The following is a 17,326-nucleotide window of genomic DNA, read 5'->3' on the forward strand; positions in this document are numbered from 1 at the left end:
GTAACTCGGGAACAGACTGTACCCGATTTTAAAACCTACTTTTCAATTTGACAGCATTGCTGGTGCAGCTAAAGGCCTTTTGGTTCCGTGTAATCACGGCTTCAGCAAGAACGACATCAACAATCAAGGTTCAACTGTCAATCTGCAAACTATCCGTGTTTCAGCGTGTGTAAAGCCATTGGGCACTCGGGTAAATTGTACCAAACTAACGCGAATTACGATTGATTCGTAAGCGTATTGATCCGCCGTGGAATTGGATGGTTACATTTGTAACAGAACAATCCATTGTTCAGCAAATCAGATCCAAATTCCGTGGTGCCAGTCCATCGACGCTGTGTTGGGCATCTTGTTTCCGTACCTACAATCATGGAGAATTCACAAACCAAGCGTAGCACCAGATCGGCGGCACCTCCTGCGGTAAGATTCGAATAACCATTCTTTAGCCAGCTCAAACTCGTTGATGGAAATTGTATTTAGAGGAAAACAGAGCTCTGTTGTAATTTGTTTAGTCATGAATATGATTTTTCAGCTGCCATTTCGGTGCAGTCGAACGAAGAAGTTTATTATTTGAGTGGCGCTAGTAGAAAGATAGGAAACACCGTGGAAGTGTAACTACACTACCTCCAATGTGTTTTCCTCAGGAATTATTCCATTTAATTTTATATTAAAAACATAAAAATAATATTTTTTCTTTTTTTTTTTTACTTTTCTAACAGGTTTCCGCCGAGATGCCAGAACTCAAAGAAGAACCTATCGATGACGACATTTCCCTCGATCACACAAGACAGGCTGCAACAGAAAGCACACATCAGGAGGGTTTCGTAAGCAGTGGTGCTAGAGATCCATTTTTGGATGAAATGGAAATCGGCGAGACCAGCATTACGTTTCCGAATGCCTTTCTCGATGCGTTTGGGCAAGACGTCAAGACTGAACACCCAACTGCAGAGGAGAGTGATTTAAATGCTGAAGCCGTTGAGGCTGCTGGTTCGAGTGAGTTACAATTAGGTCTTTGTGTAGTTAACGTTTTGAAATACGATTAGGAAAACCGTAATATCCCTACAAATTTCCTCGACTTCCAGGTACTGCAAAGAGAAAAAACTGTGACGACGAAGAATCAGAAGAGGACTCAAGCAGTGCAACGAAAAGGCTGCCAAATTCTGTAAGTTGTTAAACTAAAATCTTTCATTATTTCGTATCTTTAATTAGTAGAGGTAATATCTGCAAATATGTCGTAGTATTTCTTGGCACAAAATGCATTTTTCATTTATCTGTCTTTAAACCATTTTGGTCGATTGCAGTCTTTTTGTCTAGGGTTTGAGCATGGAAATGTTTACGTTTCAATTTACATACCATTACGCTTAGAGCTACATTTCCATTACATTCAATTACAATGTGAATGGATCCTAAATCTTTTACGAGTAATCCAAATCATCGCATCGGTTGATCGGTGTTCGTTGTGCGAAATTTTGCGTTATAAGGGGTATTTGTAGAGCATTTAGATGTATTCATTATGGGAACAATTCGTAAAGAATGGTACATAATTGCTGGATTTCCAGTCTATCTTAAAGTTAACTATATTTACACATACTGTAGACTCGCATAACGAGTTCAATTCTTTCCAGTGACTCACTCGTTATACGAAAACCGTTATGCGGAAAGGTATTTTCGATAAAAATTGTATGGAAAGTCCTTTAATGGACAAAAACCATGCTAGATTATCTTGGAGCTATGAATACGACTATGCAAAAAATCGAATTCAAATATCAATTATTTTACCTTTTTGTACGAGATCCAAACATAAAAATGATCCTTTTGACTGATAGTACTGATTCCAAGGGGCGGTTCTGTGGTGCAGTCATCAACTCGTACGACTCAATAATATGCCCGTCATATAGGTTCAAGGCTTATATGAATCGTCCCCCCGAAGAAAGGACTAGACTATCCTCTGGTGGTGGTGGTACAAAAAAAGTCTCTAGAGCCTGTGTAGGCCAGCATGTCCGCGTAGGACTTGACGCCAAAAAGAAGAAGATGAAGACTCATACATATTAAGCTTCTCTGTCCAACATTACCGTTCATGATGAAGAACGCAATTAACATTATATGCGAAATTTTGCTCGTTTGTATTGTAGAGTGATATCGTCATGAAGAGAGATCTACTGTATACGAAATTTATTTCCTCTTGAGTTACTGCAGAGTTCTAGCAGCCACGATTCACAGCCACAAACATTATTAACAGTCATATTTAAAAAATGATTAAAAAACTTATCATTTAATTTACGAGGACTAATTTTAAAGTTTTGTTGATTATCCTAAGCCTTTTTTTGTTATCAAAGAGTCTCTACGTGAATTATATGCCTTTATTGTATTTATGCATACGTTTGGAAACTGATTATTTATTATAAGTATGATTACATTTGAAGAGATGAATGTAATGGCGAGACTTCAAATCTCTTTAAGCCAAACTTATTGCTATTACTATGACTACTTTTTTATACATACATTTATATAATCAGGTTCTGTATTCTGCGTCTTTGCACAAAAGGTCAATCACAGGCTGCATGATTTCCAATCAATAACGCATCAATTTTTGGAAGATTCTCAAATGATTTAAAGCAATAGGCTTGCAAGGACATGTGAAATTTCATTTATGCGTGAGAGGTTAGCATGCCACCATAGTTAAATCTTTTGTCACTGCCAATAGATTGCGGGCCTGTCTTTTACTTCAGTCAACTAGTCGTACGTTCATGCCCCCGTATGGACCGAACGTTCCATACGCAGGCTGATACAGACACAATAATGAGTTAGTGGTTGTAAACTGATAGTAAAAACACTTAGTGGTTAAAGCAGACCTAATATTCCAACACACGAATATGTATGTAAAAGTGAAGGGGCGAGCGATCGTTGACACCAGAATTATTTTGTCCCAAAACAAGGTTCCTTTATTACGATCTGATCAACGACTGACGATCAATGCAAGTTATCCCCTTTATAATAGTTCAATTGCTTGCATCAGGCAATACTATCCAGTCACCATTCTTATATGTATGCGTTGAGACGATTCATCTGAGTCCAAGTTTCCCATTGAACAGATAGAAGAAATTCTGCATAACTTTCTTAATGATTTAAACATTGCAAAAGTGAGTTACATCTCTCAAATGAGCATCATACAAACTATTCTTCCTTTTTCTTGACGATTCTGTGCATACTCTAATTGTTGAGGATTTTTGCTTTCAATTTAATTACAATTTAGACACATAGAAAGCAGTACTTGAAACAAGTAACATGGATGCATTTTGAACAAACTGCCGGAGGAGGAATTTGTCGGTACTGTGGAAAGATGATAAAAATGAATCGGGGCTCAACGTGGAACCTAGCGCGCCATATGAGATCGTTTCATGCAGGAATTAAATTCCCCATTGCAACCGGCGAGGATGCAACATCACCAAGATCACCAACACCTACGAATGTATCTGTTGTCACTTCGGACCAGAATGGTCAATCGTCACATGCTGATATTGCTGGACCGCAATCCACGTTTAACTCAAACAACTTGGACCGGCTGTTGATGCTTGCGTTAATTAAAGACTGCAATCCTTTTACCATGATCGAAGGAAATTATTTCCGGGTTTTCGTTAGTAAGCTAAACCAGCAGTACAAAATGCCGTCAACGAAATATCTTACCAATGAGTTGCTTCCCCGGGTTTACAACGAAACTGTTGAAAGCGTTCTGTTCAAATTAAACAAGGCGGAAACAATCTCGCTAACGATAGAAGGATGGACAAACTCAAACAATACGAATTTGAAGGCTATAACTGCGCACTTTTTACAAGAAGGATGTAAGCCGACGTCACATCTCTTAGAATGCTTAGCGTTTAAGGAGTCTACTGCTGATGAGGATATAGTAGAATGGATTAAAAAAGTAATCAATAAATTCGCCCTGAGAGGCAAAGTCGTCAGTCTGACAAGTAACCATGTGAGCGACATGAAATCTGCATGCTTGAAGCTAGGTCTTCAGCATTATTATTGTTTCGCACACGGTCTCGATACAGTAGTGCAAAACGCCATTACCGATAGCATAATGCAAACGTATGAAAAAGTAAAACAAATCATTCTAGATATCAGACAAAGTGACGTTGCAACAAAAACTCTGCTAGAAATGCAAGATAGTTTGAATCTGAAGGATACGAAACTGAAGTGCTACAATGCGAACGATTGGAATTCAACATATGATATGTTATATCGATTTTGGCAAAACAAAATTCCTGTCCTTGTATGCATGAACTCGTTGCAGGTTGTAACTACCAACATGCAGCCTAACGACTGGAGTACCGTTGAACACTCCGTACAGGTTCTAGGCTATTTTGATGAAGCCGTCAAACATGTATCGTCCGATAGCTTAGTTACGCTTTCCAAAATGGGACTGATTGTAAGGTTACTGCAGCAAAAAGTGATCGAGTTTCAAAGAGATACGAAAAACTTAAAGCCAGATATGCAGGATATGGTTTCGCGATTGATCAGCGGAATTGCCGCTGGATTAGAGCCGTTGAAAAATGACCAGCATGTGTTGCAGGCCATGATTTTAGATCCAAGAATAAAGCAACAGGGTCTGGATAGGGAAAAGGAAAACTTTCAGTCAGCTTCCGAAGCGATCATCAAAGCCATTTCGCCCATGTACATGTACTATGAGCTTCCCTCGCCAAAGGTTCAGCAACAGAGCTCAGTGCCAACAAATTCAATCTTCTTCAGCTTTGTAAGTAGCTTACCGCAAGCTGAAGCATTGAACAGTCCGAAAGCAGCTGCCAAAGCAGAACTAGATCGATATCTTAAAGCAGATATACTAGCGTTGGATCAGGATCCATTGATGTGGTGGCACAAGGAAAAAAATAACTACCCCAAGTTGTACGATCTCGTGCAGAAGCGATTCTGTATTGCAGCGACAGCAGTACCCTGCGATCGAATGTATACCAAAGCAGGCCGATTGTACAGAGAAAAACGCTGCAAATTGGGCGTCAAAAATGTGCACGAGTTTTTGTTCATTCAGCAAAACTATGACAACGCAAAGTTGGAAGACTTATGAATAGTCTATGTTATTATTTAAGATTTGAATTTGACGTAAGAATTTGAAATGTACTTATTGCTAAGTATAAAATAATTATGACGATAACTGAAACTAACTCCTGCGTTAGATGCACAATGTAGAGTTTTGATAAAATCGCAAACATCCGTAAAGTTCCTGTATTAAATAATCATTCTACGATGGAATTTCCGAGCAACGAAATGATTGGTGGTAGGGTAAATGTACCAATAGTGGTACAATTTGTAGTGGTACCGATGTGTTTTAATGGATTTAAAGTGTCAGGAAGGACAATTTCTGAATATTTTAACACATACCAATTGGAATATGTTTTATCTACGCAATCACAACTATTTTTATCATGAAATACATCAAATTTACGAAAAAATACATATTTTTGTGACTGCTTCGTTGTACCTATAATGGTGGTATGGTTCCTATAGTCGTCGTATTGTGTTCCTATAGTGGTGGTAAACAAAGATGCATCAAAAACGGGGTATAATATCAATGAAACTTAGTTTTGAAGCTGTTTGCGTATGAATAGCACAGATTACTGCCATAATATAGGTTTCTTGCGTAATTTGATCGTAAAAAAATGTATAAATTTGATCAATGAAACTATTGACAAAAGTACTGCATCACACCTGTCGTCAACCTACACCCGGAAGAGTGTGCTTGATTTGAAGTCAATTTTTCATTCAGCCATATAAGCGAATTTTGGCCTGTTTTTGGTAAATTACCTACATAAAACTCATTTCTGTTGATTATTTTAGTGAAAACAATACGACATGTCAAAAATATCCTCGAAAAAATCTAAAACGACCTGTTTTCATTGATTTTATAACTATAACCACTATAGGAACATGCCTGTGTTGTGTACCTATAATGGCACTATGGTAAAAAAACACTTAAAAATGCATAAATATGGTCAAAAGGCAAATAATTTTAGTAAAACAATAACATTTCATAACAATTATGTTGAAAAACTAGTAATTGCGTGGTTATGTGGTCATTTGGAACGTTAACAGAAAAATGAGTTTCGTTATGAAATTCTAAGGATTTTGGAAAAATGTCGACACTTTTCACAAAATAATGGATTTTTCGGTCACTAAGTAATGGAATGGCCCCATTTAACTTTTAAAACTTTTGTAAAAGGCTAAAGAACATTTTACACTAACTTAAATAACTTAATTACTTCTGATTTGCCGTATGAACCGCATTTTAGTGCAATACCACCACTATTGGTACTACCACCACTATAGGTACATTTACCCTATTGAAACTTCCTAGTCTTAGTATGGTTTTTATTGCTTTTTATAGTGACTTTTAGTCGATTGGCCTCATTCACCTTTTTAGTTCAATGCAATAATTCTAATCTTAAAATCGAACATTCTGTATTGTAAGCCATTTGTAGCATGCTATTATCTCATATCGGCTAGTCTCGGTTTACTTTAAGCTATCCGTTGATTTTGTTAAATTAATATGTCTTATTTACATATGGTTTTAGGTGCAGTTCTTTATAAAAGTTAGTAATAATTTAAAAATTTAAAAGCTTTCGCTGGCAATCGTTGTCTGGTGAGAGTATAGTGTCGATGCTCCTCAATGGTCCAATTTGCAGGCGATGCGTTCCGTAGTACATCCATCCATTCGGTTAAGCTGTGGCGGACTGCGATATCAACGCCACAAAAACTGCATAGTGGATTTTTGCAATAAAAAGATGTGGGTGAGCCGGGTGTGTCACATCTGAAGTCGTGATAGCACTCTCTGGTCTTGGTGTGATTGATGGTCTCTCCATGGTGATATTATGGCCTTGATCGAAACAGCGGCCGTATAACCGTTCCAACTATTAGCGGTGATGGAGTTGCTAAGGGATTTTTTTTTCCTTTTGCCTATCCCTTTCCATCGGCCTCTTTGTAGGTCTTGGCCTACCTAATTCCTATTGGTAGCATATCATAATCTTGTTAATGCTGGATTAAACGAATTGGAGTTGGTCGCTCATTTCAACGTCTATAACTATATGAGTAGCAAATACTTGATTTCAAATGTAATTTAATTTAGACAACTAGTCGTGCAAAATAAAAGAAAATCCGTAAGACGCTAACGGCGATTTCATCTTATTACAGAACTCATCAATAATACGTTGCAAAATAGTACAAACACGCGATGCCAAAGGGCATGTAAAGCTTAGCGTTGTTCCTGATCACAGGGTTAGCGTACCCAGCAATCCAAAGAAAATCCAATTAAATTGCACAGATGCTAACGAGCAAACACAAAACCACAAGCATAGTATTTATCAGGAAGTAGATCGGTCGAAGCAGGAACACCAAAGGATAACTTCTGAAGATGCGGACTCATTAATCACTATGTCGGACGAATCGTTGTCTGGTTTTTCTGTGAATAATTCAATGATCGTACATACATTACAGGATGATAATAGTGACATTGAAGATCCTACATCCAAACAAACAACAACCCCTGTGTCAAGAGTAGCAGCGAGCAATATCGGCATATCAGAATCGAAAATGATCCGCAAAGCACGCTGCTCAAATTGCAAAACAATGACAGCGATGCTGAAAGCACAGACAAAGTTGCTAATCAATATTCGATCGCAGCAAAAACGTACCACAAATGAAATGTTGAAAAATCAAAAAATTCTTATGAATCGTATGGCCGCTATGGAGTTACGAATTAAAACATTACTCAACGATGAAAACGCTGACGAGGCGAATAAAAACGCTGACGAATCCATTCCCTTTTTCGATCAGCCACTCGTTGCCAGCCTTGAAGGGCTCGAAAAGTTGGATAAAGATTTGGAGGATGAAGGCTACTTTCGAAACTTGACGAATGAACTGCTGATACAAATTGTTGACGAGGATCCTAACAATAGAATGTTGACTGTGCTCGATGCCATATTCGACAAGACATTCTTAACGACATGCTCATGGACGGGCATATCTAAAAAATGCAGAAAAATAGCAATGATTTCTTATCAAAATGTCTTGAAAGTTTTCCAATCAGTTGGTAGTACCCATGAGGACAAGGTAACCAAGGATATGGTACAGTCGTTTTTCATGAACAAGCTGAAACATGCCAAAGAACGGTTGAAAGCGAAAGGGCTGGTGCGATCAAAGTGTCGAACGAGACAAACTTTTACGCTGTACAAAGAGTGAAAGAGTGAAACATGCTACGGTTATGTATAATAGTTATGTAGGATAAGAAACAAAATATAATGCACTTTTAAAATAAAGTAATAAACACATATAAATTACATGCTTTCCTTGGTCATCTACATTCGAAGTATAAGCATCTTCTATGAATATGTGACATGTTAAATGACATGCTGAAACAGTACTTATCCTCCCAGTTCAGAGTGAACTGACGGCTACAATCTCGAGGTGGTAGAAGAGTTCTGCTATCTTGGGACGGTCGTTACTTCGTACAACGACATCAGCATTGTTGATATGTGAGGTATATTGCATATTGATTCACCTTAGTGGTCCTGAGCGGAGGATACAAACGCTCTATGCGTGTTTGAACGACACATCCTCGGGACTATCTTTGGCGGTGTGTTCGAGTATCGAGTTTGGAGGAGAAGGAAGAACCACGGTGCTTGCTGAGCTGTACGGTGATAGGACCATTCTGATGGTGGCGAAGGTTGGCAGGATACGATGGCTGGGGCATGTTATGAGGTTGCTAGACTCATGACCCATAAAGAAGGTAGTCCACAGCGACCCTTAGTTAGTTCTGCATGAGGCGCAGGGGAGCACAGCAAGCTCTTTGGCTGAACCAGGTAAAGGTTTGTCGAAGATCGAATGTCTACATGGATCGGAGGCTACAACCAGGGACCGCGCATCCTGTAGAAGCAATGTTGACTAGGCCACGTGTCGACGACATGCTCTTTTCTGAGTAGGCCAAAAAGACAGAGAGGGAGAAAGACCTTCGCTGTTATCCTGCCAATGATGTCGATGTACCGGTGCTACATATGTCATTGTCTAGCCTCGCGCTTCGAATGAAACCTTCCAGGACGATGTTAAAGAGCAGACAGAAGAGTCCGTCATCTTGCATCAGATTCTTGTGAGATTTGAATGTCAAGTTCGATACTCTTACTTTGCACTAAGCCTCATTCATTGAGGCCTCTAACAGTCGGCTCAACTTCCCAGAGAAGTGGTATCGCTGCATGATGTTCCAACAGGTGGTGCGTAGGGATCCGGCGCTCTCGGCATTTCTGGATGATCTGTCAAAATCTGTCGAGTGAAAATTTAGTCGGTAGTGGATTTACCTCCAACAAACCCAGCTTGGTAGCTGCACAAAAAAAATTATAGCAAGGGGCGCAAGTCTGCAGAACAGGATCTGGGACAGGATCTTGTAGGCGGTATTCAGGACTGTGATGGCTTGAATGTACGAGCAATCTAGACTGTCGCCCTTTTTGTAGATAAGGTTAATAACACTCAGCTTCCACTCCTCCGGTAGTTCCTCCTGCTCCCAGATTCGCACGATCAGCTAATGCATTTCAACGGTAAGCCTCTTCGTGTAGAGTTCAGCCGTCAACCCATCTCTGTCAGAAGACTTATTGCTCTGAAGCTGCTTGATGGCGCTGGCAATTTCATCCAGAGATGGCGGGGACAACTTGTCGTCTGTACCAATGCTGTCGCTGTTGTTACTGCTGTGCTGTTGCTGTGGTGTTTGCCTTGTTCTGCCACTTGCGCCAGCCGCTCTTACCTCTGCTCCATTCAGGTGTCCTTCGAAGTAGCACTTCCATCTATCGACCTCCTGCTCACTTGTCAGAAGAATTCCTTCCCAGCACATTACGGTTTTAGGAGCAAACCCGCTCCGTGCCTTCTTCAATCTCCTGTAGAATAAGCGGGTGTCCCCCGACTGGGAAAACTGCTCCAACAGCTGTTCATCTGTCTCTTCCAAACGGCGCTGCTTGGCTTGAAAGTGCAGGGTTTGCTGTTTCCGATCTCGGGGACCTGTACAATCATGTGTTTCAGGCTTCGGGTTGTACGCAATGTCAGGGATGTACACGGCTCGAAGACTTACTCAATGTCAGGGATGATGTACACAGCTATGGCAGTTGGAGTACGTTTGAGGGATATACAGTCTGTTCTCGACTTACGCGGATTCGGAGATACGCAGTTTTCTAAATTTAACAGAACAAATGTCAAATCAATAGAATTTGCTTAAAGAATTGTCCAATGAAGTATAAATTGTGTGTTTTTTTTTTTTTTTTTTTTGATAAACAATCTGTTCCGCGTAAAAGCCAGAAATATCAGGATATTCTGCGCTAATCGTATCAATGATTAAGTGATAAAATGTTTAAAAGTACCAAATTTGATTAAAAAAAAAACTCAGTAATTAAATGTAGTTTAGCTAAAAACATCAAATTTGACCTCTGCGGATTCAATTTTGACTTCTGCGGAACAAAATCAAGCTGATGATTATCAATCGCCTACACTAACTGCTTCTTGATAATCAAAAAATGACTATCTTTTTCGTCATCTGATCGACCATATACACGGTCATGTTGAACTTTTCAGTGTTCGCCTACAACGTGGTGCTTCGTGACGCTTCAGCTGATGCGTTTCCTTCAATACCACGTCTGTCTGCGTCTTGATCAGCCACGACAGCCGATCGATTCAGTCGAGAAGTTCTCTCTGACGTGTTGTTCAACAGGATACTCCTTCCTGTCGTCATCGATATCTTCTTCCTCCTCTTGGTCGTATATCAACGGTTCGATCAGTTTCTCTATATCACGAGCAAACACGATATTTTTCGTCGGTTTCATGCGCACCCCGCTGTCAACGTTCTCACGTACCAGATTGCTGATCATACCTCCTTCATTGAAGTGACTAAGATGGCGATGCTGGTCAGTACGCTTCACTTCCGCTGTTGGCTTCCGTTTCTTTTTCGACTGTCTCCCACAAATGCCGTAGGCGCTTACAATCGTCATCTAGCAACCGGGTCTTCATTAACTCATAAGTTAATTGAGATTCGGGAAGTTTTTTCAATGCAGTCATCAGAGGTTCGTAGGACTCCAGAAGGGTTAAGCTTCAGACAGAACAGAAATCACTTTCTTCTAGCTTTGATCCAGCTGCTCGAAGCTGCCGAACCAGATCCTCAAATTGTTGAAGATGGGCGCGCAACGATGTCCCTTCCTTCAACTTAAGACGAGCGATCTGAGTTCGTATAATCATCTGTCTTCCCGTGGTCTTCTTGGCCAATGTATTTTTGAGAACGTTCCACATTTCCTTCACCGTGGTGTGGTCTTCTCTTCTATACTTCCCAAGATGTAGGATCGGAGATGAAACTCACCAGCGACGATTTGGCCTTGGCGTGCATTTCCTTGAACTTGGCCACTTCACTAAGCCTTTGCTGGAACATCCTTTACGGCTGCGTCCCATACCTTCGAGGCTTTCAAATACACTTAGAGATCACAACACTTCCAGGTGTCGTGTTCGGGAAAATTGCGAGATTCCGTCAACCGCCACTTCTTTCTGCTTGTCTGGACACATAACCTAAAGACGTCCGTTCTAGCTGGTGGTTTTATTACAACTAATTATTGATTCATGCTATTACAGACTACTGCGATCTGCATTTTGTCAACTCTACGAATACTAGATCTACAATTCTCTTCAATGGATGTCGCCTTGCCTTCGTTTGCGGTTTCCTATTTCCGTTTTAAATTTCTATTTAAATTCCAATTTTTCAATTTAAAAATCTCAGACTCTGTTATATATTTAGTGTACATCTTCAACGTATATGACAGGTGCCACTCAAAGGAATGTGGCTACGAACTTGGATTTCTGGACACGATCATTATTTTCTATAGTCTTGTTCAACTCGCTTTGTCAAAGTCTTTTGTCGCGCCAACAAAAACTAGGAAGATCACATGAATTCCACATAGGTTCCGACATTAAATAAAAAAATAATAAATAAATAAAAATCTCATTGGTCTATTACAGGAAACTACTGAAACTAGTTAATTGAAATCTGCTTTTATTTATCATTTCAGTCTTCATCCGACAACATTCTACTTAATAAACTTGCACCTGCTCTCCGTGTTTCTTCGCCATTGTTAAGGCAGAATACACAAAAAACGGTTAAGCCAACTACAACACGAGTTCAAAGTACGGAGCCATCAAAATGTACGTACATCATCCGAATGCTAAACGACGATCCAACGAAACCACCGTCCAAGCCGGTGGTTGTATCTGCCGACCAGGTGCAAAAACTGCAACGTGTCCCAATCGAGCAGATACGAGCGCTGAAACGAGTGGCGGCACCACCGCAACCGGGCAATGTGTTGAATCCCAGAATACGTGTAAAAAATTTCGCTACCATGCAACCCACTGCCCAAACAGCTATGCCAAGTGTGCAGAAAGATACACAGCAAAATTCCTCCCCACCACCTCACTCCAAAGAAGAATGTACACATTGTCCGTGTTTCGAAAAGTTTGTGAAAGAGCATGACCAAAAAATGGACACATTCCTGACGAAGCAGCAAAGGATAGTAAGTGAAATTTTGAATCTGCAGCGGCACATAATGAACAAGCTACACAGTATTGAGAGCACGCTAGAATCTCAACCGACCGGCGGTGGCGAGCCCAGCTTTATCGAGCATTCGGACGACGATTCGGCACATTCACCTATCCCGTTCAATCTGCCAAACACGATCGATGAAGCCAGCGAACCTAACTACGCAGCTGCGCAACAAAACGGAACGGCCCACATCAATTCGGACGAGGTGCAGTTATTCAGCTTCACGCGGATGGAGAAGGCAGAGGAGTTGAACGAATTCGACAGACGCCTCGCTGACGCCGAATATTTTAAGGAAACGTACAACTGGCTAAATTCACTCATCACGGAAACGAACTGCGCCAACCGTATGCTGGTAGCGCTCGATCTACTATTCGACAAGGTGTTTGTGAACAAGTGCAGTTGGACCGGTAGGGGTAAGGGTAACAGCAGAAAGGTGCCGCTAAGATGTCGCCGAAACTTGCTGCATCTGTTTAAAGTTATAGGAAGCACGCGCCGGGCCAGCGTTTCGCGGTCCGACGTGGAAGACTTTTTCATTAAAAAGCTGAAGCAATCCAAACAGCGGCTAAACTTGCAAGGAATTCGCAAGGCTACGTGTCACGTGAAAAGAACGCAACTAAGCTAGGCTTTGCTATCAAGTAGGAATTTGTACAAAATAACATACATGAATAAAATATATTGCATAATGTAATTACATCTGTTTCCGATTCTTCTTCTTCTTCTTCTTCTTCTTCTCTTTTTGAGGTTATACCCCGGTTCGGTATACGGAGTCCAGCTTCCTGGGCCCTCCGCTACTAGTCCGTGGTTGCGTTTTACTGCGAACCTCTTTAGTTTAGGACCAGCTACTGAGGCTATATGTCCTTCTTTTCTTTTTTCCTTTTTGTCGTTTGATTTGTTCTATCGATTCGTTATTTTTGTCTCTGTGTTCCTTTTTGTGAACCTTGTGTTGTTTTTTCTGACTGTTGCTCTGTTTATGAGTTGTTGCGTTTATGAGTTCGGGTAGGATTCTAAGTGATATGTCCGAACTACTCGGACTATTGCACACAGGTTCTAGTTAAAGTTTTGTATTTGAAAGTCAACTTAAGAGTAAAGCGGTGATGAGCTATCGGCTCCTTTTATACCGCATGGTTGCTATGCTTTCTAAGTGTTGCTATGTGTTCCATTATCCCTGTGGTAACTGGGATCCAACACTAAGGTAGTTCATATTTGATTATTTGAAAAAAAAACGTTATTTTAGAACGTTATCTTATTGTCTTTGATGAATTCTGTGACTATTTTCAAAATTTTAATGTTTTTGGTTTTCCATGCCTTTATGAAGTTTTCTTCATTGAGTTTTTCTTGTCTGTTTCTCTCTATCTCATATTTCTGGCAGTCAAACACTCTATGTGATCCTGTATCATCTTTGTTGCAAATCGAACATGTTCCATGGTCGACTAATTTCATCTTATGAAGCCAGTAATTTCCATAATCATGACCAGCGATTAGCCTATTGATTATTTTGATTTCTTTTGGGGGGAGTTTCAGGTTATGGTGCCACATTTATTTTGGGAATCGATTTCTGATATTTTGCGAATTTCTTTCCTTTAGTAAGGCATGTTTGGGAATACCAAGTGTTGGCTTCCGTCCTAGCTCTGTTAGTGAAGAGGGTTATGGCATCTGATAATCTTAGTTTGTTTTGTATTGTTTGAATTGTGGTACCCATTCTTGCTAGCCTATCTGCAATTTCATTCCCCGGGATACCCACATGGCTGGGGATCCATTGAATATGGCATTGTGTTCTTTCACAATTGTGCAAGATTTGGCTGATTGAACGATAGCTCATAAACTACTGTGATATTTTTGTGGTTTCCAAAAAGTATGTTGCCGAGTCGACTGTCTGATTGCTACTAATCCTTTTATATTTTCGTCATAACCCTGACAGTCCTGCTAACACTAATGCTAACGTAATCCTATGTACCCTTTTCCTATAATCTTACAATCTATAAATTTGCAGCCATTTAGGCGCCAACACTGATTAGTTCGTCAATATGCATTTCTTGCTGCGCTGCCAGCAGTATGTAGCATGCTGCTAGACTGTCTGTATATAAGGTACAATTTTTTATGTTTTCTTTGCTGGCGGTTTCTAAAGCAAGGTCTATGGCATATAGTTCAGTTGTGCAAATGGAAGTCGGATGGTAGAGTCCTTCTGATAATTTGATTTCTTTGTTGGTCATCATTATGTAAACTCCGATGCCACATTTATCATCTATTATGCTTCCATCAGTGTATATTTTTACTCCTGGTTGATTGTTTATGGTCTCTAAGTGTTGCGGCCGAGGGGCTCCGTCGGGCGAAGGTTCCGGCTCCTACGGCTACAACGGGGAATTCTCCAAGCCTTTCAGCTAGTGCTCCTCGGTAGCGACGTTCATCGGTAATGGCTGGCGTTTCGTGGAAATTCACCGATCTTCTGTCTTTTGATTTTTATTTTTTATTCTTCATGCACTTCGCACGCAACACTAAGCTTTTTTGTCTTAGAACAGTTATGTTGTAGTTGTTTTTGCTTTTTTCTATATCAGGGATGGAGGTGTTGATATTGGTGAGGAAGTGACTATTTTTGGAGTGATTGAACTCATGTCGGGCTATGTTATCGTATATACTTTTGTTGGCTATATATGTTTGTTCTTGAGCTGATAATTTACGAGGGGGTGTGTTTCTATGGATGTTGAGGTATTGGGGATTAAAAAGTGAATGGGCTATTGCTTTTGCGAGTCGTTTTTCTACTAGTAGTGAGCTTCTTATATTGAACGGTATTTCTGCTGAAATTGCGAGGAGCGTGTTGATGGGAGTGGTTTTACAGCAGCCTGTTACTTTACGTAAGGTTTGGTTTAGTATGGGATTAAGGGAATTTAACACGTTCTTGTTGGCATTTTTGCTGAGAGATATCCCGTACTCTAAGTGTATCTGTAGTAAATCTCTCACTAGAGATTGGTGAAGTTGTATGGTTTACCAGGGTTTATATTGTTTTTATTGTTGCAGACTATTTGAATGAAATATATTTTCTTCTTCGCTTTCGTTATTTGATTTTTTTATGTGGGAGTGGAATTTCAATTTGTCATCTATTTCTATTCCCAGAAAGCGGTGTGATTTGACCCTCTCGATCGGGACTCCGTTCATTTTCATTTTAATATAATTATTATCTTTCGTGAACGTCATTACTTTGGTTTTTTCTATGTTGATATTCAATTTTAGTGTTGCAAGCATGTTAGCTAGTTGGTTCAGGGACCGTTGTAGTTTGATTTTTAGTTGTTGTAGGGAAATTCCGTTTTCTATCAATGCAAAATCGTCTGCATACTGTATTAGCTTGATTTTATTTGCATTTAAAGCATGGCAGTCGCTGGTGTATAGGTTGAATAATAACGGAGATAACACATCACCTTGTGGGAGACCGTTGGATATCCTTCTTCTAATTGTTTGGCCATCTGAATCTATTTCAACCCATCGGTTGGTCAAGAAGTTTTTTACCCATCTGATATCTTCGGGAGATGTCATATTTCTTGTCATAGTTTCAGCTAAAATATTTACATCTACACTGTTATACGCATTTTGTACATCAATAAAAATGACGGCAGTGGGTTTGTTATTCCGGTTATTTTTTTTTTTAATTATTAGTCAGAAAATCGACTGCTGATGTTGTTGCTCGATTTTTCCGGAAGCCAAATGATGTTGAAGGTAGAAGTTGGTATTTTTCCGTTATGAACTGAATATTTTCTAGTATAGCTGTATTTGTGACCTTTGTTATAGTTGGCAACAAGGCAATTGGTCTATAATTTGCCACATTGTTAGCATCTTTTCCTGGCTTATTGATAGCAACAATTTTGATTCTTCTTAGCTTTTTATCTATTTGTCCCGTTTTGTACATTGTGTTAATGTCTTTTATTATTGCATGTGTGTTATCTCTGTTCAGTAGCTTTAGTATGTTGTAACTTTTTTTGTCTACACCAGGGGAAGAGTATCGTTTAGATCTTATAATTCTATCCCATTTCTGCTCGTCTAAGATATTTACATCACTTATGAATCTTGGAGAAGGGGATCTTATTTTATTATCGTTGCTATTGAAGTTTATTTTTAAAAATTCTTTGGCTTTTTCGGTGTCTTTGGCAATTACAGTAGGTGACCGCTAACTGAGAGGTAAACATGCTCCAGTTAACGAACAATGTTCGCTAACTGGAGTGACGTTTCTATGGATTGATTGTTTTGATTGGCGTTGACTGGAATAAACATACCAAATTTTTTTTTCATTTATGTTGATATAAAGTATAGTAATTCGTGTAATAACATAAATTAATAGCAAACGTATGCAAAAGACCCTAAAGTTGCTTGAAAAATGCACATTTGCAATAAATTTCTCTTCATGAGATTCCGGATGTTTCATGTTTTGATGTTTAAGTGTTCGTTAACTGAGAGTAATTCCAGTTAGCGAACCTCCAGTTAAAAAGCACTCCAGTTAAAACACATCCAGTTAGCGGTCACCTACTGTATGTTTGATTTTGGTGGCTTTCCCTGAATGGTCCCCATTAGCCTCCAGAGTTTTTCAGATGATGTTTGAGAGTCCACCTCTTTTATTTTTTTTTTCGATGCTGCTTGCTTTACCTCTTTTCATTAGGAACCAAAATTTTGCCAGCTTTCTCTTATATTCTATGTGGTTATCTATAGTTTGATTGTTATTGTAAAGTTTCC

At 39.6% G+C, this 17,326-nt stretch overlaps 1 protein-coding gene across 3 annotated transcripts; it reads left to right on the plus strand.

Annotated features, from left to right (window-relative positions):
• Positions 1 to 310: 310 nt before the first annotated feature.
• LOC120950751 (E3 SUMO-protein ligase ZBED1-like) lies at positions 311 to 13,301 on the plus strand. 3 transcript variants are annotated; one of them, XM_040369021.2, is made up of 4 exons: positions 311 to 417; positions 717 to 990; positions 1,080 to 1,159; positions 12,087 to 13,301. In XM_040369021.2, the coding sequence occupies exons 1-4, from the start codon at positions 367 to 369 to the stop codon at positions 13,233 to 13,235; spliced, it is 1,554 nt and encodes a 517-aa protein (XP_040224955.2). In that variant the 5' UTR covers positions 311 to 366; the 3' UTR covers positions 13,236 to 13,301. The 3 variants fall into 3 exon arrangements, with proteins under 3 accessions (XP_040224955.2, XP_040224956.2, XP_040224954.2); XM_040369022.2 differs by lacking the exon at positions 12,087 to 13,301 and adding an exon at positions 7,198 to 8,372; XM_040369020.2 differs by lacking the exon at positions 12,087 to 13,301 and adding an exon at positions 3,251 to 7,191.
• The last annotated feature ends 4,025 nt before the right edge of the window (positions 13,302 to 17,326 follow it).

Source organism: Anopheles coluzzii, chromosome 2 (assembly GCF_943734685.1).
Source record: "Anopheles coluzzii chromosome 2, AcolN3, whole genome shotgun sequence".
Classification (NCBI taxonomy): Eukaryota; Metazoa; Arthropoda; class Insecta; order Diptera; family Culicidae; genus Anopheles; species Anopheles coluzzii.

Coding starts and splice junctions, on each gene's coding strand:
- LOC120950751 (XM_040369020.2), top strand. CDS start 367: ATGGAGAATTCACAAACCAAGCGTAGCACCAGATCGGCGGCACCTCCT. Junction 991..1,079: donor CGTTGAGGCTGCTGGTTCGA/GTGAGTTACAAT, acceptor CTCGACTTCCAG/GTACTGCAAAGAGAAAAAAC. Junction 1,160..3,250: donor CGAAAAGGCTGCCAAATTCT/GTAAGTTGTTAA, acceptor ATTACAATTTAG/ACACATAGAAAGCAGTACTT.